We start from the raw sequence: 22,825 nt of genomic DNA, 5'->3' as shown, positions 1-22,825 counted from the left end.
CCTTCTTCCCATTTGCGACACGTGGTGCTAGAGGTGAGGGTCGCGAAACTGCCCGAACTTTTAGTGTGCATACAATTGACTCAAAAGCCATGATAAGTGACAACTTGAGACTGGGAGCATTCACTGGCTTCAATAGGGAATCCATATGGCTATTTTTTATTGTTTGGTTGGAATTACAGCTGGGTTAAGGTTAGGTTAAGGGTTAAGGTATGAACATTAAACTGTGTGTGTGTGTGTGTGTGTGTGTGTGTGTGTGTGTGTGTGTGTGTGTGTGTGTGTGTGTGTGTGTGTGTGTGTGTGTGTGGCTGCAGTTGCTGCTGAGCTCACCTTTAGGGTCATCTCTGACGACCAGTAAACCATTTCGACACACCACCTTCCCCGTGGCCACATCCACAAACACCAGAGACGGGATACTGGTCACTTTGTACTTGTTCCATAGCTTCATCTGCAGGAGAGCAAGACAGAGGGAGTTAGTGGGATGGTCCATTCCAGGCATACTCAATTAGAAATGCTGAAGGTCCACAAATAATCTTTGAATAAGACCATGGTCCGGTCCCATGCGCGCGCAAAAGAAATGCGGAGCCCCGCGTGGCTGCCCCTCTTGCACTGCAGCCCCCCCCCCCCCCCCCCCCCCCCCCACACACACACACACACACGTCTATGCCCGTTTAGTACAGTTAAACCAAGGTTATACAAATTAGATCCCCTCCCAACTAACCAATACTGGAATGCAGAGTATGAAAATAAAGATTTTCACTTTGACACATTATTCACCTTCAAAACTCCACAGCAAATAATGAGGAGAGGTATTGTGTCAAACCGTTTATGGATTATGGGTTTAACTCCCATCTGGGGTGCCACTTTTTTATGTAACGGTTTGACTTGATGCTACTGTTTTGGGGTCCCAGTTAGGCCCAACACAATTTAGTCCCGTTTGGACTTAGAGCACTTTAAACAAACAGAGTACAATGTTTGTTTAAAGAAGTGAGGTACCGCTCACTTTACACAAGTGTGATTTTTTTTTCTTTAATAAAAATGTGAAGTTTTAATGAGGTCAGTCCGCTGCCCCCCCGGGTTGGCAGAGCAAGTGTAGCGCCCAGGATTACATTGGATAATTGACACTGGGTGAAAAAATGGGTTGCAAAATCGTGGGATAAAAAGTTTTTCTTAAAACGCGTTTTTATAGAATCGGCCTCAGGTCTAACTGGGTTAAGGGTAAGAATGCATTCTAGTATGTAGTATGTATGTAGTATGTAACAAAGTGGAACGCTACCAACATTAGAATTTCGGTGGAGCCATGATTTAAAGTCAGCTTTACGCTTTAATTGGACTTCAATGAATGTGTTCCACGGCCAACCATCCCACCAGAGTTATAAACAGCGTACATCTTCCATGACATCTTCCACGCGTCTTATCCCAGGCCCCCCACCTCCTTTTATGTTATCATGAATTTAAACTGTATATTTAGATTTTCTATAATTTTGTCTAGTTAATGAACCACAATAGAAACAAGCCTTTGGATTTTTTTGTCATCCACTTGGTGTGTTTTTAACCCGTTGTACGGCATGTACTTTTACAAATCATCAATAAAGTATTCAATCAATCAATTCTATTAGTATAAAGAACCATCAATGCTTCAGCAATATCACATTTTCACATTTGTTAACAATAAAGAGAACGCACAACCCTGAAGAGTGCACGCACTGCACGGGAGTTATTTAATGGGTTAACTGTGATTCTCTCTGAAGTGCAAGAGGGACAAGGAATTGCACAGGCTGAATAAAACAGCGTTTTAACAGAGTATTGAGGCCCTGCAATGAATTAGCTGAGGGCACCCAGCGTAGCGCTGCAGGGCTGATGTAACTTTAAAGACGTTGGTCTTGGTGCAACATTCAAGGGGGGGTACTTTGCCCCCTGCTGTGTCATGAATAAGAGCAAATGGGGAATAAATGCAACCTGAACATCCACACTTGACAAATCCTCTTGCAGTATACTGCTTCTGCTGCCAGCCTATACCACAGGCAGCCTTTTTGCTTTATCCTTCCCGTGTGAATAGCAGAATGAATTATTGAGGCATGTTGGAATGTGTGATATGCTTTGACAGGCGTTTATGAGAGACCAACAGTCATAAATCTAATTATAGCATCTTCTGTACAACGGAACGGTATGAATACAGCCTCTAAAATGTAGAACACTCTTCTTTACAACCGCAGAAGTGTACACGGAGTGACACTATAAATAGAGAGCATGCTCAGTGTAGTGATCAGCATCAAAGGACAGATGAAGCATTTCATATCTGAAACTCACTTTCCATATCATAGGGAAGAACCCTCCGATGGAAAAAAGTATTTCCTGGAGAGCATGATGATTGGAAGCATTATACAAGGTTGCTGCATTACATTACTAGCAACAACTAGTACATATTGTCTTGCTCTACTTCTTTCTTAAGGGCAATTCAACAGTAGTTGATGATGGAAGAGGGGCACTTATTATTCCCTTCTTCAGCCCATCTGGTGCAGGAATTAGGAATGTATATCAGTGCACTATGGTATATGTAGCATTATGATTTAGGCTGTGAGAACAGAGCAGTAGTTCTTCCATGAGGTTGTGAGACAAATGAAGTGAGATCTGCTACCCATGGGGGCTCCATGGACCAAGCCTGGAGTGGGTTCAGTTACCTTTCAGCTCCGGGCTGAAGAGAACGTTTTGCTGCTCTTTTAATGAAAACAATGACTTCACTTCAGGAGCCATGGCTTTAAGATTCTGATGCACCGACTGAATCCAAGGGGTAGAAAGTTACACATATGTTTCACATAGTGAGATAACTGTTCCCTCTACAGCGTAGTTAATGATGACTTGTGGGACATCAACAGGGTCAACCACAGGCCCTCTCTGGCTGCAGAGGTCAGACCGTCTGTCCCATGGAGAAGACAAACCGGAGCCTCTCGACTATGTTGGTCTGGAAGTCCCTCAAACGCAAGCTTCAGCCCCTGCCACGGTCAACAGTTTTACCATACGCTCCATGCTCTCCAAGACCTCTGGAAAGTCAATCACTGCTTGCAAATTGATGGGGTTAGGGGCATTAGCTGTGACTGTCTGCATTAACTTGCACTACAGTGCATCTCAGTAGTGTAGCCATTTCACTTGGCTGCCTGTTGTCATCCAACATGAAGGCTTGACTAAAAGGCACTGGGAAGGTGAGTGAGATTGTTGACTTATGCTGCATTCACACGGTCAAACGATACAGTCTACAATTAATTATCAATGGAAGCCAGTGAGATGAAGATACAAAGATACATTAAACGTTTGCTAAAGCTACAAAAACGTTAAGCTGGTTTCAACTTCAGCTACAAGGATACAAGATACAATATTTTCGTATAATTTGCTTCCGTTAGTGTGAACGCAGCATCAGTGCACAAACAATGACAGCAGGACTGGTTCTGCACTTGCAGAGAAATGTAAAGAACTAGTTCTCATGTCAGGCCCCAGAGGCATCTGGGTATATGATTGTAAAATTAATACAGGATTGGCAAGGCTTTGAAGTACAATGACGTACACACAATCAAACTAAAGAGAAGATATATATATATTCATTGTTAAATAGTCCTAGGAAATGGTTTATTCATGGAGATCCTCTTGTTGAACAAAACGTACGCTTATTGTCTTACTTGATCCAAAGAGAGGAAAAGGGACTGCAGAAGCAGACAACCCGCAACACTCCAAATTAGAAGAGTATATTCTTATAGGTGCAAGGCTCAGAAATACGAAATTGAAATAAGGAGATGCCAGCACACAATAAATGTCAAAAGCGTTGTGTCACAACGCTGAGGAAGGCCCACCTGGCCGAAACGCTGAGGAAGGCCCACCTGGCCGAAACGCTGAGGAAGGCCCACCTGGCCGAAACGCGTCCGTTGTCTCGTCAGAGGTAATACACCATGTGAAAAGGACATTTATTGTGTGCTGGCATCTCCTTCTTTCAATTACTTGATCCAAAACCTGATGCAAAGACCAGGAACACACGGCAGAGATTACAACTGGGATGGCAATACAAAAAGACTTAATCAAAAATCCAACTACTTTGTTGTACGACGATGTTGCAGACAAATAGCAAGAATGGCCGATCAGATGCAATGCGAGCTTGTAGATCATCAATGATTTAAAACAATTTTAAATAATGACATCACAAAATAGGGACGCCAAATTGTGTGGTTAACGGTTACATTTGTACTGAGGATTTTACTGCGCACTATTGGGTTCTGAGTAGTGTAATGAAGAAGGCTGCTGAAAGAGTAATCAGTGGTGTGGCAAATGCTGAGGCAGAAACAAATCCATCTCCTTTCACTAACTCTAGTCTAATGTGTCCCTGGCCTGAATTATGTCTGCCTGAGTTGGGCTGGCAATGCAGTAGCATCAGTCTTGGTGTAGATTTGCCTGCAGCGCGTGCCACAGCTATCACAACTTTTCTGATTTCATGGCAGATGACTGGCCTGATGTTTATAAGAGTTACTTCACCCACATTTATTTACCCGCAGACTTCAAACTAATTTAGTCTCCATTGCTGAGGATTCTAATTCTGAATAGGTGGCCATGCAATACATTCACACTAAAGTCACTGTGCGTTTACCTGGTGGGTTTTCAATAACATTCCTGCAGCTGGCTAGCTGTCTGCGCTAATTCAGTTACAAAACCGAAGACCTTTTCATGCATGAAGAGAGAGCTTTATCATGCATGCATGGCAGGATATGTTGGCAGGGATGCCAGGTTGAAATTGGTTAATGTTTCTCACACAAGGAACTTAACTTAACCCTGGCAAAACATCGGAGACAACCGATTCATTTGTTCCTTTCTAGAGAACTGTAGTAATCTCACACAGCAGTATACAGTACCCTTCCCTCCTCTATTGTCATCATTGTGAATGCATGAGTATCTCACACCATTATGTCTGTTTCAGCAAAACACTGCTTCTTTGTGGAAACCCACAGACTGTGTATTCTAGCATTATATATATATAGACAATATAGATGACATGACACTGACAGGTCAAGATATGCTTGCTGAACAACACATAAATCAACCTGTCACATCTGAGATGCACATTTAACGTTGTTCACATGGTCCTAGTCACATTTTTGTGGTCTGGTCAATCTTATGAGTTGAGTTGAACAAAGAATTGGTTTGTGCTGCACTCTATGTTCTACCCATCGAGGACAGATGTTTGTTGAAGTCAAAGGAATGTATGACCTAACAGAATAGGAAGTGTGTATATATTAACTCTTTGCTGCAATGCACAAGAGCCCCTCTATTCATTATCACCACCAACAGGCAGGATGCTAAGCTATACACTAGTTATACAGTGGATTAACTGTGCTAATAACACCCACAGAGAGCCCACCAACTGTTTAGACACCAGGGAAATATGAAAATCCATACTAACAATCCATTTACTCTCCCAGGCACGCAGCCGCCAGCCTTGCACCATGCTTAGCGCTCAACATACTGATTGGATCACGCATGGTTGGATCACGCATGGTTCCCTTTTCCAGATCGAGGCAAGGCGAGAGGGAAGCAGCCCACTGTGGGGCCACGAGATGAGAGTGTGTGTGTGTGTGTGTGTGTGTGTGTGTGTGTGTGTGTGTGTTATATCTAGCCCAATAGGCTTTGCGCCAATGAATCACGCTATCTGCATGCATCTCACACTGGAGACTGTAGTACTGAAAAGGCCCTCACCCCACTGATCAAAACAGGATCTCAAGAAAATGCTGATTTGGTTGAGGTAGTTAAATGTTTAGATGTAATCATGACTGCACAAATATTTACATTTTTATTAATTGCTTATTAGATTGCCAAATTCATTCTGTGGTGTTACTGAACAGCAAGAATGGAAACAATTAACAACCTTAGTTAAAGGGCCACTTCACCCCTTTTGCAACCAGATGTTATTTTAATGGTGTTTGGGAGACAAGAAACACTTTCCTGTGGTTTTTATGTGGGTAATGTGTGTTTTTAGATATTTTAGTATTTCAAAGTGTTTGTGATGTCATGGACACTGGTCTCACTTCCTTCCTGGACTACATGTTGTCTCAGACAGCCCTCCCCCTCTCCACAAGGTGGGGTGAGTGCAGCAAAGCATTATGGTAATTGTAGTAATCCAGCAGTGTCCATGACATCACAGACACTGAAATACTAAAATATCTAAAAACACATATTACCCACATAAAACCCCCAGGAACGTGTTTCTTCTCTCCTAACATCATTCAAATAAGATCTGGTTGCAAAAGGGGTGAAGTGGCCCTTTAATCCATATTAAATCTCAGCCTAAAAGCATGAGCCTGTAGTGTGCAATGTGGCTTCTCTCAGTAACCAACGGATCTTGTGGAGGCTGGTTGAGTGAGAGTCACTTAATTCTGTTGAGAGAACTAGAGTGGAGGGAATTCCTCCAGTCAACATGCTCCATTCACGGTGATTCACCTATCATTGTTCCAGCCGTATCCTCACACAGATCAGCTTTCACTGGGCTGGACCTGAAGAATCTACCCTACACCTTTGGACACCGCTGCCACAACAGTCCAACAGAAAAGGGGCCAGGCACCTCCCTGTTGTATCAGAGGAAGGTTTACCTTTCAGTAGAATATGTAAGATAATCATAGGCTATCCTTATCCTATGTTGAGGCTAAATTGTATTAAGCTCAATAACAATGCCATTTGTCTAGTGTCTACTTTATTTCTGGGTAATTGTGGGCATACTGCAACAAAATTCCTGCTAAACAAGCTACAGTAGTTCTGAATTTTATAGACAACTTAATTATGTCCACTGGGGGAACTCCCAGTGCCTTTCTTTACAAAACATAAGTTCTCCTCATAGTCTTCCCATTCATGTAGAAAAGGGATTTACTGCCACAGCGCTGTTAGAAGTCTTTGCTGTGTGCCTGCCCATCAAGTCAGTGAGCACTGAGCTGGAGAAACAGGAAGCTAAAGTCATGTCGCGGTTTGATTTGATCAGATTTTATAGTTCAAACTGAGGCCTACTTTAGAAGAGGGCCAAAAACATAATTAAATGCTTAAAACGCAAAGGCAAGGAGACCTAGTCCTTTGTTATCTACAATGGTCACATGATCACTGAAACTGGGCCAATACATTTAGGCTGAAGCCATTTATCATCGTCCACATGAGGTGTCTGACTGTCTGTTCCTTTCTGTTCTATCTTCTATAAGCCATTGAGTTTGTCTGTCTGTCTGTCTGTCTGTCTGTCTGTCTGTCTGTCTGTAGCTAGAGCTGTCACAATAGTGACATTTTAGTTGACGATTGATTTGCATACAAGCAACTGCGATTAATGATTGTGTTTATATACGGTATATGAACGGTAAATAAAATTTAGTTTTCCTTTTCAGGCTTTGTAAACAAAAATGGCAAAGGCATTCATACTGTTGGGATAAAGTAGACGTTTAAGCAGTAACCATTAATTATGAGAGTGTGCACCCTAGCTGCATGTGCTCAAGCAAGGTCACAGAGCGACAGAAAGTTTTTCTATATAGTGTCTGAGAAAGGAGAGACACGTCAGAATTCTCCATGACAGAACAAGCCTTCTGTCCTGCTTCCAGGGGCCCCGACCGACGAGCTGATATGGAGCGAATATGATTCGCGAAATAACAGGTCGTATATATGTTACTCATATTCAAATGCTGTTCTTATTCATCTTAGGGGAGTGCCCCCGTGTAATCAATAAATATACGCCAGTCTAGGGCTAATCGGTAACACTGAGTTCTGCCTTTCATTGTACGGTGGAATGATTTAGAAGATCAAAGCTTTGGGTAGTGGGTAATCTCTGTGTGTGTATTTGCCCCCGGACCTCAGGATAAACAGAGCACCCACACATCGTGTAGCATCAGTACCCCTACGATACTATGGCCAAAACAGGCCATTAGTATATTATTATACTTAATAAATACTTCAAGATGAAAATCACACTCGTGTGAACTTAAGTGAGGGGCGCTCACTGTGTTTATATTGGCCATATGACGTAATATTCAAGTCATGCATAGGAGGAAAACAAATCTTCTATTTTCACTATTTTTGTCAGCTTTTAGTTACCGTCCACAAACTTAAACAAACATTAAATTCTCATTGACAATGAAAATATGTTTCAATATTGGTTGGGTAACAGGTAACGTATGTATATATACATACTTTAGTATTTAATTTCAATGTTTTACAGAGAGGCTGAGATTTGAAAGTTTGTAGCGGTCGACAGTACTTGCAGGCAGTGTGATCTTTGGCTCTGAAGGTTTATTTTGGAAGGCAAAGAGAGAGATGAGTTCATCCGATTCCTGTTTTGGGCAAAAAGTCTGTAAGACATTTTTCATGAGTCTAAATTGCTCAAATAACTTAAATAAAAATAATTCTGAAATCAAACCATATTCCGTTTACAAATGATTTTTGGCTGGATTGATGTTCTTGGCCACTGAGAAGAAAGCAGACTCGTTCCCCTGCTATAGCCTCCAACTACAACTCCCTTTTGGCAGTGTCTCACGTGTTACCTCCCGCCCCTGTTCCCTCCAGCTCACACACAAACCGCATCTTTCAGATTAAACCCTGGACTCTCAGCTCTTCCATCTCTGCTGGAAAACTGGCCAATGAACTGGTCAAGTCACTTGAACTTTCTGCGTTCCTGTAGCAGAATGCTCTCTCCACCACACTCACACTGAGAACTGCAGAGTCACTCCTCATCTTCAGACCTAGATTTCTGTCATCACTTGGCTTAGTTGGCTATGCTCATAGTTTCCAGTTCCACTGTTCTTTTTTTTTTTATTGTCCATTTGTTTTTTGTTTTTTTATTACTGGTTTACCAGTGATTGTGGTGGAATGTTACTCTGTAACGTTTTTCCCCTACTTCTTATTCTACCACTACCACATGCACTTATATTGTAAGCCTCTTCTTTGTGTCCGCTAAATGCCCCAAATCTGGATGTAAACACAGCAGGCGTCTCATTCCACTCTACTGAGCTCATTACAGAAACCGTCCGGCACTATCCAACCTCTTTCATGGTGTCTAATATCAACTAAAAACTGGTTTCGCATCAGTTCCCTGTCTCTCAAATATGTCATGTCGAAGCCATCGTTCATATAGTAAAATATTCATCGGCCAATCCATTTCGGTGGTGGCTCCTCCATGCAGACTGATAGGCTGGTTAAATTGCTTTTTCAATGGAGGCCCCGTTGCCAAGGCAACCCCCCCCCCCCCCAAAGTCAGGACATGTCACTGAGTGCCAGACACATTGTGGGCTCTTAGTTAATAATTCAGTGATAAATTAACGTTTTTGTGTGGAAAACAGGTGCCAGAATGTCAGAGGGCTTAGGGGAATGGCTGGGTAGAAAGAGAGAGAAGCAAGAATGAGGGGCGAGAAATAGTGCAAGAGACCCAGAAGGGGCTGGGGGGGTGGGGTCGCCTTCAGCCTTCTGTGGAGGCACAAAAGCTACTCTCTGAATGCAGGCTCTAAATCCAAACTTGGACTCTGTATAGCCGGACTCCAACGTGCACGTTTTTATTTAGTGGAGAATGCAGTGTAAAAGCAGGCGATTGTAAAGGAGTAAAAAGCCAGTGCTCAATAGGTATCTGCTGTATTGTCTCCCCACGGCATGGGTCGCCCCCGAGGCCTACATTCTGCAAGGCCAAAGGTCATTACAGCAGGGGGTGCATTCTTCAGTCCCAGTGGCGTTAAGAACAATCCTGCTTGCCTCCCTGCCCCCACGGGGTGGTTGCAACCCACCGCTCTCTCTCTCCCCCTCCCTCTCTCTTTTCTGCTCTCCCTTTCTCTCTCCGAGGCTGTTCTGTCTAGTACTGTCTAGTACGTTAAGACACTTTGCTATCAACAGTAAACATAACGTGAACACATGTTTGAAACTGGCTATATGAAAAAAAAGCTAAAAATATATTTACCCACAAGACATGGGTAAATCATTAGACAAATGGATCTGCTGGAAGTTAAGCGGGGGGAAAATCCAAGTGAGAAATAATGATTTACCTTAGCACTGATGACTAGACAGACAACAGTAATCATGTCTGAACTCACTCCCATCATTACATATACAACCTGTGCCATCCTCCTCCTGCATTTCATCAAGTTGAGGCCTGCTTGGTCTAAGGCCCAAACCACACCAGCTGCAACTCCTTGCAACAAAACAAACCCCACCAATGCAACTCCTTGCAACTGCCATTGGGAATAATGGTTGCAAGTATAGTAGCAACTTGCAAGTAGTTGCATGCTGCAAGAAGTTGCATGGCGACCCTCTGGTGTGGTTAGGGCTTAACAGAAATGGGAATGATACAGAGACAGGCGGGTGGGGTGCCAACCAGCCCTCTGTCAAATGGTCATCTTAGCCACCTTCCACCTGGCATCCCTATTTTGGGCATATCATTATACTGTAGGTGAAAATGGACAAAAAAAATGACCAAAACTGAACGGATCTACATGAGGTTGTAGAAAACAGGCCTTAAGTAGTTGATCCACTTCAAATGCATGTAGGTGTTTGCAATAAATTACAGACTCTTTCATGCACCAACTGTATCTGGTACAGTAGGGAACACATCATGGCATGTCAACTCTCATGTTCTCAGAATGATCCAAAGCTATGCACCTACTCACCTTGTACATATGGCATTAAGACGTTGCAAGCATTTCACCTCCAATACTTCTATATTTAGGAAACTCTAACTCAGACAAGTACAAATTGCCAATATCCTATTGCAAAACAATATTGAAATAAGCCATACAGCAGAATGTGCACTGTGTTCCTTAGACATACTGTTAATATGTCTGTTAAGTGTGTAGTTTTAAATGTACACTACAGTATGTAAATGTATCTGGCCTCTAGGCATCTGCTTGTTTCCTGGAGTGGGTGGGGAGGGGGGGGTTTAGACGGTCCCTTCCCTGTTGTGACCTCTATTTGACCTTGCATTTAACTCCCACCCCTCCCTCATGCTGGGATGGTGGGAAGTCAGCCATATCTCCTGTACTACTCTGTGATCCCACCTCAACGCCACATTAATATTTATAGAGAGAAAAGAAAGCACTTCAGAAATGCTTTTTCTTTTTTTTTAATGCTTTTCAAAGTGGATGATCAGGGGAAAAAAAGACCGGCATGTTTAATTTGAGCTCTTATTTTGAAAAGCCGCCATTTCCGCTTCACTAGCAGTAGTCCTAAGTTAGGAATTTATATGGAGCTGGGCCGGCCTTGTTTACAATGTGAATCCAGACCGGAGCTCTGCAGAGCTCCAGATCATCAGGTCTGTGCCGTCAAAGAAACGCTGTTTTGACCAAAATGCCATCTGGGACAAGGAATAGGAGATACAGGCGATTGAAAGAAATGGATAGAATGGATTATTATGGCGACGACGATCTAAGATGGGCGATCCAGTGCTGTGCAAACAACACAGCTAGCTAACCGGCTAACGTGAGTAGCATTTTGGCTCGAGCAATCGAACGGGCGATAAAAGCGCAATTGCCGAAGGCCGTCTGCAATGGCGTTAAGCGTCAGTATCAAAATTAGGCTTCAATTGACAAAGATCTTCGCCAATGGTGCTGAAAGTATTAAGGCCATCTTTCCCCAAGGGAGGGGCTGTTGGAGCCTATGGAGCCTTCTACCATTGCCTGGGCAAGATTGAGTTCCACAGTGACACTGGGTTACACTGTGACACTTTATATCCACCTATTAACCCATTTCCTCCTCTAGTCTTATGCTCATTAAAAGACACATCTGTTTTTCTGCTTGCTGCCTGGCTGCAGGCAGCAAGCATTCATGGGTTTATGGTTGGTTGCGCTCCTATCCCCCACATAGCCTGTCGCAATTCCCTTGCCTCTATCCTCTAGTGTTGTTGTCTAGTGTCTAGACAGTACATACAGTACAACAGTGATTTTCAACCATTTCAAGGATTTCTTGTTTCAAATGCAAAATCCTCAGTGTTCATTTATCTTGGAGAGTGAAACAATGGAACCGAATTGAGCCGGATGGGTCCATTTCTCAAAGTTACAGACGCATAAGGGTCTATTTTGGTTCATAACCATCAATGATGGGGGCCCCTCAGGAATCCCTTCAAAGACCCCTGGGGTCCCCGGACACCACATTGAGAACCAGTGCTCCACAGTCCACACTGACTGTTGCCCCCGCGACCCGACTACGGATAAGCGATTGAAGATGGATGGATGGATGGCTTGTCAATATCTGAAGCACATGAGGACCCATACAGGGGAAACCATTTACTTGTACAATTTGTGGTAAAGTGCTCAAACTTCCCCTCCCCCTCCCCCCGCCTTCTTCATTCCCTTTCTTTTTTTCTTGGGAAAAATGACGATGTGAACTACTGTATGCACAAAAAAATAATTTCACCCACTTTTTTACTTGTGAAACTGTGATGGAACAATAAAGCTGATTCTGATTCTAAATCGTCTGCAGTCTACACCAAATCTGCTCGCCCAAAATAGCTGACCTACAAGCTCACAATACAGCACGTTGTGAGATTGTAGATCAGATTTTTCGTCCCCCAGAATGTGGAAGCTGGAGTTGAAGTGGTAAAAGCATACAAATGTCAATGGGCCTGGGTGTTATTTCTAGAGATCCAGCAAAACGAGACAAATCATTCAACATTAGGCTGGTTTGGTTTTAGATTTTAATGAGACAGACCTCAAAGCACAGCATTTTGTCTGCCATAAAAGAGAGAGTGTGTGTGTGTGTGTGTGTGTGTGTGTGTGTGTGTGTGTGTGTGTGTGTGTGTGTGTGTGTGGTCGTGTGTGTGTGTGTGTGTGTGAGGGGGGGGGGAATTGGCAGCATCATGACAGCAAGGTTATGTCTGATCAGAACAGTTGGTACGTTCTCCATGCTGCAAGTGCTATGACATGATCAACTTAATTGGTTTCCTTCATCAAAAACTAGACATATTTTTCATACAGTGATTTTTTTTAAATGGATACATAAATGGTACAATAGTTTCACTTTTGTGTACAGACATCTCGGTGGTAAACCAGAGCATGTTAGGAGATAAAGTATATCTTTGGCAGAAAGGTTGTCCTATTGTACCAGGGGCATTTAATAGATCTGAGGCCAATAATAATACAATTGCATTTTGATAAGAGTTATTTCGCCCACGGTGTGTACAGACCTGAATGCATGTGGATGTACTGAAGGACATGTAAAGGTATGCGCAACATCTGGAGAAATGAGGACGTGCTGTATAGACGAGAGACGGCGAGGAGGTACTTAGCAGTAGTGCAGGCAACAGTAATATAGGGATAAAGAGGAGACGTGTAAAGAGGAGCTGTTAGCACACAGAAGGACAGAGAGGCGTGAGAGGCCCACAGACAGCAGTGTCCGCTTTCAGGGTCACATCACCCAGGCTGACTGACAGGAGGATGGCCGCGGCCCCGTCCTGCTGGGAGAGTCAAAGTTCAAGCCTTTAATATCCGAGCAGAACGCGCGTGGCCTTGATGACATCCATCCACTAAACCTCCATACAACCTCAGAACATCACTCAGGCTAGCACAGCCGGCTTCCACTCCAACAAAAACCCTTTACCACGGAAAACCTTTTCAATAAACGACTTTCATTGAGCACAGACTATGAATGTGCGAAAGATCTATTACAACTCCATCCTCTAGTCTAGTCTAGTCTAGACATGATTCTTTACACTTGAGCATGAGGCCATGGACCCCCATTTGATTGATATTTAGTCTGTTTGGTTAAATTTGTATACTCTCGGAGGGATAGACCCGTACGGATTCAATTGGTCACTATAACTACCGCTCATCAAAGACCCCTGGGGGTCCCCAGACCCCACGTTGAAAACCACTGCTCTAGACCAGGGGTTCTCAACGTTTTTGGCCGGGGACCCCCGAAAATGCTTTGGCAACGTCTCGGGACCCCCGCCCCGCCCCCTCCCGACCCCCAATATAAATTGACTGCTACAATAACCTTAAACCATTTTGGGCGGGAACCCCTTTTGGTGTTTTAAGCATTGTTATAATTTAGCTATTTAAAAATAGCAGATCTACAAGCTCATAGCGCGCCACCGAGTGGCGCGCTACGAGCTTGTAGGTCTGCTATTTTTGAAAAATCGTGATTTTTTTTTTTATAATAATAATTTGGGGACCCCCTAAAATAATTTGGCGACCCCCCGAGGGGTCGCGACCCACGGGTTGAGAACCCCTGCTCTAGACCAGTGGTTCCTAACCCTGGTTTTCCATCTTAAATCCAAATTCCATGTTCCAAACCACTGGTGTGCTGTGTGCAAGACCTCTTTACACACAGATGGATGCATGTGCCTGAAAACATAGTGCTGCACGATTCTTGCTCAAATGTGAATCTCGATTTTCCTCCACAAGAATTGAGATCACGCATGAGTGAATGGCACTGCAATGGAGGTTGTGAGCATTGCTAACTCAGCCCCAGAAATTGAATCCTGACAGCATAGATCTGAGGCCGCCTGCGGACGCAGGCCGAGGTCACAGCCCTCACTAAGCCTTGGCTTCCTACAGACCCTTCTGATATCTTATTTCAACAGCTCTGGGACTTGCTGCAGTTGACGTATCCTCTGAATCAAATCCACCACACAAACCACCCACAACCACTTGATTTCTATAAATATATATTTTGAAAATGTTCTTGGGAGAAATGTTAGAAACCTAACCGTTTGGTTAGGTTATCACTTTGATGACTGGTTTAAATTAACAGCTCTGCACATGAGCAGAGGCAATGTCACCTGCTACCAGTCTCTGTCTACTCTTCTTAGTAGTGTCTCCTCATTTTGTAACTCCTATAGGATGGTGTGAAATCATATGCAGTCTCTTTTTCATTGACCCACTTTTGTGTAACACTCTCACAGCAAGGTGAAATACACCGTGAGCATGCTATTTCTGTTTCTAGTGCACAGTGGAGCGAAAGAGGCAGGAAACATGGAGCAGAGAAAGAAAGAAGTTGCATGCCCCTTGGAGCATGCAACTTTGTATGAGTCAGATTCAAACCCATGACGCTGCAAAACACTTGGTATTTATCTTAGCTTACTAAACTGCTAGGACGACCCATTGAGTGGATTTCTAAGCCGCCTCCTCCAGAGTCCCTGGTTGACTTACTGGCCTCATTTCCTCACAAATCAAGTTTTACTCCAAATCCCCTAACAGTGGTGTGTTTCACCAACAACCCAGAGGGACATAGCACCAATCTGTTGAAACACAGAGGTCCGCTGCAATGGTCATGAAAGCCATTCAATAGCTGCAGCTCAAATGTAGTCAGAGACGGCGCACAGAGACACATGAAAGTGACATGATTGGCCTCAGTCAATTTTTCCGCTTTTTTAATCACAGTTCGGATAGACAGCGTGTCTCCTCCTGCTCTGTCGATTTTAAACATTTCAAGCTGCACGGTGGAGCAAGTAGATTTGTAATCAGGCTTAACATTTAAAGAAAAAAAAAAGCTCTTTAAAAGCCTGCCAATAATCTGGAAGGTGGGGGGAGGTCTGTCTTCATGTTCCAAATATTTTCTCATTCCTTCTTTTTTTGTGTGTACACAGTAAAGTCCTCAGTGTTAATTCATCCATTTGTAACTCTGAGATTGTACAAATGTAATACATAGTTAGATTACTACTAAGGATTTTACTGTGTGGACTAGACTAGAGGAGAACCGGCATGGCATGAGGGAACGAGAGTGAAGGAAGGGTTCTTTCTGTACTTCAAGTACAGATATAATCACAAAGTAAAGACTGACACTTTACCCATGTAACTCAGACCATTACATAAAATCCTGTGTTATTTGCAACTCTGAAAAGTGTAAAAAGTGACCAGTCCAGTAGGGGTCATTTTTCATACGTTTAAGAGTTAAATGGATTTTAACAGACAACCGTTTAAGGCAAACTGATATTCACGATGCCACTGTCGTCTCTTGCGGAATACACATGATCACTAGGTCATGTGATCTCTGCAGACAGTGGAAGAGGGAGGGAGCCTGCCTGCTAGAAGTGTGCAGAGGCATGGTGGAGAGAGCGGGAGTCCTTCAGTGCTTGGACACACTCCAAAGGTTCCCTCCACACAGGAACTGCAGCCAGCAGAGTGAGAGAGTTTACATGGATACACGAGTGTCCTGAGTTGCCTGTTCGATCCGTTCGGTTACATCACTGTCTCCCTAGTCTCTTGAGACTCCGTCAAATTCAAGGAAAAGAGGGCGCTGTTTTTCCTTTACGATGGATTCTCAGATTGCCGTATCCCAAACACTACTGTAGGTCGTGTTTGGTCGGGATTTCTCAAATAAATATCCCTGATGTCAAAGGACGAAGCACTGCATGCATTTACAAAAAGAAACAAGTAGGCGACAAATTATGAGAAAAGATAATTTTCCTTTAATGATTTATTATGAGTGTAACTTGTGTTAACTAATCAGTGACTAGATCATTTTAAACAATTTAGCAAGAAAAGCTACTGCAAGGAAAGGGAAATTCCTCATTTCCTGAGAGCCATGCGCGTTCAAATTTGGTATCCCAAGATTGAGAAAACAGTGAATGCAGTTATTTTTCCGCCACGTTCTGGTTTGAAAGCCTGACCAGGGAAATGTGATTAATGTTTTCCATAGACTCAAGATAAAGAGAACCCTGGAGAAAGAGAGTGGGAGAGAGAGACAGGGAGGGGGGATCACACTTTTCTATGTACTCAGAGTTTAGTAATAGCTATAGGCTAACATTAAAATTAGAATTCCCTCCCATTAATGAGTCATGGGAAGCTAGGCCACAAGCAGCGCACATAAAAACACAACAGCCTAGTCCAAATTAAATAGTATACCATGTCAAACTACCGTAATTAGTATCAAAAGGTAAAGCGAAAATGTAGTTAGCCAAGTTAAATAGGTCTATGTACGGCAGTTGAAGAAACGGACACTTAATATGTACAATGTCGCCATCGCCAGCGTTTAATGTAATTACCTTTAAATAGGTATGCATACGAAATATGGGGGAAAATAATGGACACATAATATCTACCAAAGTGTCCATGAGTTAAACCACTGCATCAGCCCAGATGTTGAGTGGTCTGATACAGGGGCAATGTCATTTCAGTTTCACCAGGGGTGAAAGTGGACCTTATGGAGCTGCATGCGGAGACAAAGAGGACACACATGGGTGAGGTGCGGCTGTGGCAGCCTGGAATGTGCTGTGGGTTTACTGGGTTTATAAATAACTGTCCGAAAAAGGCAGACACAAAAGCCAGGGCTGTTTCTGAGAAGGACCACTCTCTACTACCCCTGTGCAGGTCTGCTACTACTACATCTACTACTACTACTACTACTGTCTCACTGAAGTAGCTTAGTTCTGCTACCTGCACGTCACACACCGGCACTGGCATCATCAGGTTCACCAGATCTGAACAGTGAATACAACTCAAGCCAGCATGGTGTACTAGCTTGGTGCTGTACAACAGTGTAGAGATTAAGAGAGATGAAGAAAAATGGAGGATATACTGTACATCATATCACATATACAATATAGAGATTAAATAAGTAAGCAAGTTATTGTAGTAACAAGTCAATGTGTCATATTGCGTATCGCAATGCGGCACGTGAGCTTGTTCACATCTGCTATTTTTGAAAAAAGAAAGAAAGAAAATAGATGCATTTGTAGTTAAATAGACAAAGACACAGCAATAGACATAGGGCAGCATTGAGCATGGGAAGCCATTCTTTGAAAGCTGCAAAGTGCAAAAGATATGGGCTGCACCAGAGCTGACAGATACGGATTATGGTGACAATCAATCTGTTTTGCCACATTAGCCATCCTCTCTCCTGGGTGTAGGAGAGCAGCAGCTTCAAGCTTAACTGAGATAGAAATCAGTCTGTTTTTCTTTCATATCTCTCAGTTCTCTCACCACCCTTCTAGTCTTCCGCCCCTTCTCTCCCTTTTCTAATGAGGGACTGCAATTCTGTGTAATGACATGCATTTAGCACGTGAGCGAGGCAGGGAGAAAGGGAGGGAGTGGGGTGGGGGGCGATGGGTTGAGAAAGGTTCCACAATAGCCAGTCACACCACATTTAAATGCTTTTCTCCAATAAACAGTAACATTGGAGAGAGTGCTGGATGATATGCATTTACCAGCGTTTTCCAAGCCGTGAGAAATTGGACTGCAATGCCAATTCTGGATACTGATGCGATCTGTCAGTGACATGGTTTTCTAATAAAAACGCCATAGAGAGACACCGCATCCTAATCGTTTCCGTCGTCTCTGGCCAGGAATCTCTGCTCTCCCTCGCTGACGGGGGCAGTCACAATACGGTGGGAGGAAACAAACACGATGTGTCTGGGTTTCTCTAATTATGTCAGCTGTTTAATCAATCTAAAGAGCCTAACCTCTTACCCCCAGTATCTCAGGCAGCAATGTAAACCCTTTCCTTCCCAGAAGCACAAAGGGAAGTTTATATCATACTATCATACTGTGAAGATATGCCCTTAAAAATAAAGGACTTTGTGGGGATTCAAACAGTCAGTCGACTTACACTTCTCAGTCCATCTTAGGGCCGATTCATACTCCTATTTTAGAGCTGAATAAAAGTCGGTTTGGCTCTGTAGAGCCTACAATGTGACGTCATTTGAGGTTCGGGTACCGTCCTAAAGTCGGCTCTTCGGTGCTACTGAAAATTTCTGACGAGCCGAAATCATTTCGGCACGACAGCGCCGAAACAGCGGTAAAATAGGAGTATGAATCTGCCCTTAGCAGGTGCAAAGTGAAAATTGTAGATTTGCTAATTCTGTGGTATGACAGAAAGAGGAGGAGGGGGCATCACACTGCAGAGAAAGCCGTTTATAAATGCTCATTCATACTCATACCTTTTGTATGGCTGCTGTAGCCCACCTCACGCTATTCAGCTCCACTCACAATGATCTTTAACCTTGCTGTTCAGCGTCATGCAGTGTGATGTTACGTTGCAGACACAAACGCAGCCTGTTGGTGTAGAGCGAATCTAATTAAATGCTGTTCCACATTAACAGGATTGTGCGAACTTACAGTTTCCTGCCTGGTCCCTATGGCCTCTGAGTGGCATACGGAGTAATGCTTACGAGCAGGCACCGGATGAAACGTTTCCTAGAATACACACATCCTGCTAGACAGAAGCGAAACCGACATCCATGCACACGGCCTTCCAGTACACATTGTGCCTTGTGGTGGTGGAACATGGCGATAAGGCAGTGGTGTTACCGTCCCACAATGGCAAAGGGCAAGAGATCAACAGTGCGAGCGGTTTGCAAACCCCATGGTCTTTATGTAGCCCTCGGCTTGATGTGTAGAGGTGTAACCTGTAATGTCACTCAAAATCTTGCTGAATGTGTACATTTTAGGGACATCTTTCCTCTGGCATTAACTTAACACGTTCCTATTTTGCCTCTAGTCATTTTGGTGTCACTGGACTTTAGGGGCTGACATCAAAAAGCCATAGCAAGCAGGAAACTGTGGTCTCCCAAACAAATAGAGCCTGTGGTAGTCTAGACTACAGAGCATAGACAGTGTTTGCAGCTGGTTTCATTCCCCACAGTCCAAATCAAACTTAAATTGACACACACTTGCAGGGACTGCCTTGGTGATGACAATAGAGATACAAGAATGAGCTACATTATCTATTACAGACATGCCTGTCTCCAGGATGTAGAAGGGGGGGTGAAGGGTACAAAATCAATTCTGCCACACATTTGGCTGATGAGATACCAACATTGTAACATCGCTCAGTGGCATGGCACGGCCTCCCCCGCTTCTGTCTTTTGGTTGGGCTCAACTGGAGAACCAAACAAATGTGCACAAATGAAACCGTGTAAGGATATATGAGCCAACAGAGCTTTGGGTTATAAAAAGCAAGCCAATGCAGTGCAAGGGGAAGACAATATGAATCTGTCTTTCCTCTCTTGTTTATGTGCTAACTCAACATTTGTTAAGACAGTGGAGCAACTGGTCAAGATCTCACTGGCTGATATGTGGTACTGCTGTCTGAAATAACTGAGTAGGAATGGCTTTGCCCAAATAATATTTATAATTTCAGACAGAAAACCCACCACAAACAGCCCACACAGCTTGTCTTTGCGCCTGTACGTCACTCCTGCACTTTATTGCTCTTATATAGCCTTATATTTAATATTTCACATTAACATTTTCCTTACCTGTGCAATAACTTCTGTAATTTATTGTACATGCTTGTGAAAACATTATCTTGTGGGTAACAAATTAGTGAAACTACACAAAGCACTGCCAAAATAATTCATATTTCTCATTTGCCTGTCATTACAGGAACTTCATGAATTCTTAAGGCATGATGAGCTATTCTCAATATACAAACATCGGTTTATAGCCCAGTTGAGCACATGTTGGCCATTATTTGACCTTTTTGACGGTATTGACTATCGACAATAATGCAGCCGATGTGTAACCACTTTCCACCTGCCATTCTTATTTTGGACATAATAATACGACTTATTTAATTCCATGGGGGAAATTAATTGAGTTTTCAACTTCACCCAGCTGAGTGCTGCCCATGGAGGAGTGCAGGGGGGAGCAATTTTTGCCTATGTACGTCATTATAGATCAAACACATCACGGTGCGATGTGTTGTGAGCTTGTAGATCGGTTATTTAATAGGACATAAATGGTTACATTGAATAGACGTGATCGGACACAAAAATCTGGCATCGGTCGTACTAGTTGGATATTAACCAGTCATCTGTACTGGGTTAGCGATGGCAGTACCTTGCTCAGGACTATTACAGTGGTTGAAATCGAGGGAGAGACGTGTGCTTTGCATATGTTCGCCTGCCCAGATTTTCCCAGCCAGTCAAGGAATTTAGACAGTCTCATGACAGGCATTGGGATAAGACCCAATAAAAACCTATAACTCAAACCTGTGACACTTAATAAAAAAAGTCATAGCCACATGGGAGGGATGGCTATCCAAGTATCAAAACATTGTATTCAGCTATTTGCTGCCTTGTCAATTTGTCTCTTGCTCACAATAAAGCTGAAAAGCTGTTTTGTTATACAGTATGTTCTTCCCAGATATAGATACAATGTTCACTTGTGTAGCCTAGCGCAGTGGTTCTGAAAGGGGTTTTGTGAGGGTAAATGATTGATGGTTAGGAACCAAATGGAAGCTTATGGGTCTGATCTAACTCCAACAATACTGTGTGAGATTAATTAGCACTGAAGATTTTTACTGTGTAAATTGAGGTCCCAGAGAAAAAGGGTCTAAAGCATATCAAACTGGGGGTCCTGTTTGTGAAACACTGGCCTACCGTATCAAACTGGGTGGACAAGCCAAGTGAGCAGCAAATGGACCAGCCTGGACTGGTTCAACCCAGACTGGGCCGCTGTATGGGAAACATCTTGGCAGTCCATCACAGCCACAATTTGCTTCTCTAAAACAAGGACATCCCCTGCACACACAAAAAGATTCCTCAATGCCACTATTATTTCTTTTAATGAGCTCACAAACACACTGAATTGCCTCGCTGTTTCAAGAACAGATTCAGTCAGCAGATTTCATACATCGCACAACAAAAACAAAAAAGCACGACGGCCATACCCAGGCCTGGAGTTTGGTTTGCGCTTGGAACTGCCATGGAATATGAAGAGGGTCATGACGCAACATTGTTTTATTTAATTGATTATTTTCTACAGTGCATCATTCTATAATGGTGTAGGCCTACAGAGGCCCAATCACCACTAATTGCTCCTCCACACAAACACTTCTCCAGTAATGACTCTGTCTCTGTGTCTTTCATACTATGTAAATGTCTTCATTATGGCTCATCTCTCACTTTAACCTTGCAATAAATCCATAACTTGCCTCTCTTTTTTAATAATTTCCTGAATTAATTGCCCAGGGCAGACTCAAAGTGACTGTCACTGTACCCACACCACAGCGATGTCCCAGGATCTCAACTCACAAACTGCAACAGGAATATGATTTTCTCTAAGGCTCAAACTAAAAACATAGCTTTTTATCCGTTCAGAGAATATTCACACTCAACATCTGTTTTGATGAGATGTCTGAGTGTTTTACACTCAATATGCCATTTGTGTGCAGTGCTGTGCCTTTCCCCCAGACTGCACAGCTCATGTCAAAGGCAGGAGGAAATGATCGGAATATTTCAGGAACGCACACCATCAGTATAGCCTAAATATTACACAAAAGAAATGCCTAACTCATGAGAATATTCTATTTATGTTTCCCTGATATCACTGGAAAAAGGCTCATGACAACAATTAAGGTATTTAATCAACCTTATCACTTAAGAACACGCTTTTTAAAAATATCCTACAAAGCCCAGCTGGTTGACAACGTACTGTATACTGTCTGTAAGTATTGTCAGGACATATTATGCACAGCCACAGGACAGAAGACAACAAGACAGTCATGCATATTTCCTAAAAGACCCCGGTGCCATTATAGCCACATGTCTAGTATGCATGCTTTCTGTGGGAAAGCCAAGCACCCAAAATAGGCATCAGGATGTTTATTTGATTAATTCCAAATACCTGCTTAATTGCTGCAGTGTTGTTTTCCATTAAGCCTCAGTGAACAGCTCTGCAAAGGGCTTTAGATGAGTCAAATATAACACAGGATGTCCTGGTCTTGGTTTCCCTTTTAATCACAATGATATCAAAAGTAAAGATAAAAAGTTACCATACAGTATGTTTCTATTAAGATATTACCATGTTGATACAACACCTGCCACAGTATGTATTGTAGAGGGATGCAATTTAATTCAATTCAAAAGGAGCTTTATCGGCATGAGAAAACATACACTTACATTGCCAAAGCAAGT

General features: G+C 43.1%; 1 protein-coding gene across 1 annotated transcript in view; it reads right to left on the bottom strand.

The window, feature by feature from the left end:
* The window catches only part of nxn (nucleoredoxin), a 66,570-nt gene that overhangs the window by 17,712 nt on the left and 26,033 nt on the right, over positions 1-22,825 (bottom strand). The window contains exon 2 of the mRNA XM_079514626.1: positions 328-445. Coding sequence (XP_079370752.1) covers positions 328-445 — 118 coding nt within the window. The remainder of the gene's footprint in view (positions 1-327; positions 446-22,825) is intronic.

This window comes from Electrona antarctica (assembly GCF_951216825.1).
Source record: "Electrona antarctica genome assembly, chromosome: 11".
Taxonomy (NCBI): domain Eukaryota; kingdom Metazoa; phylum Chordata; class Actinopteri; order Myctophiformes; family Myctophidae; genus Electrona; species Electrona antarctica.
The sequence above is the reverse complement of the archived record's forward strand: the minus strand, read 5'-3'. Positions and strand labels throughout refer to the sequence as shown.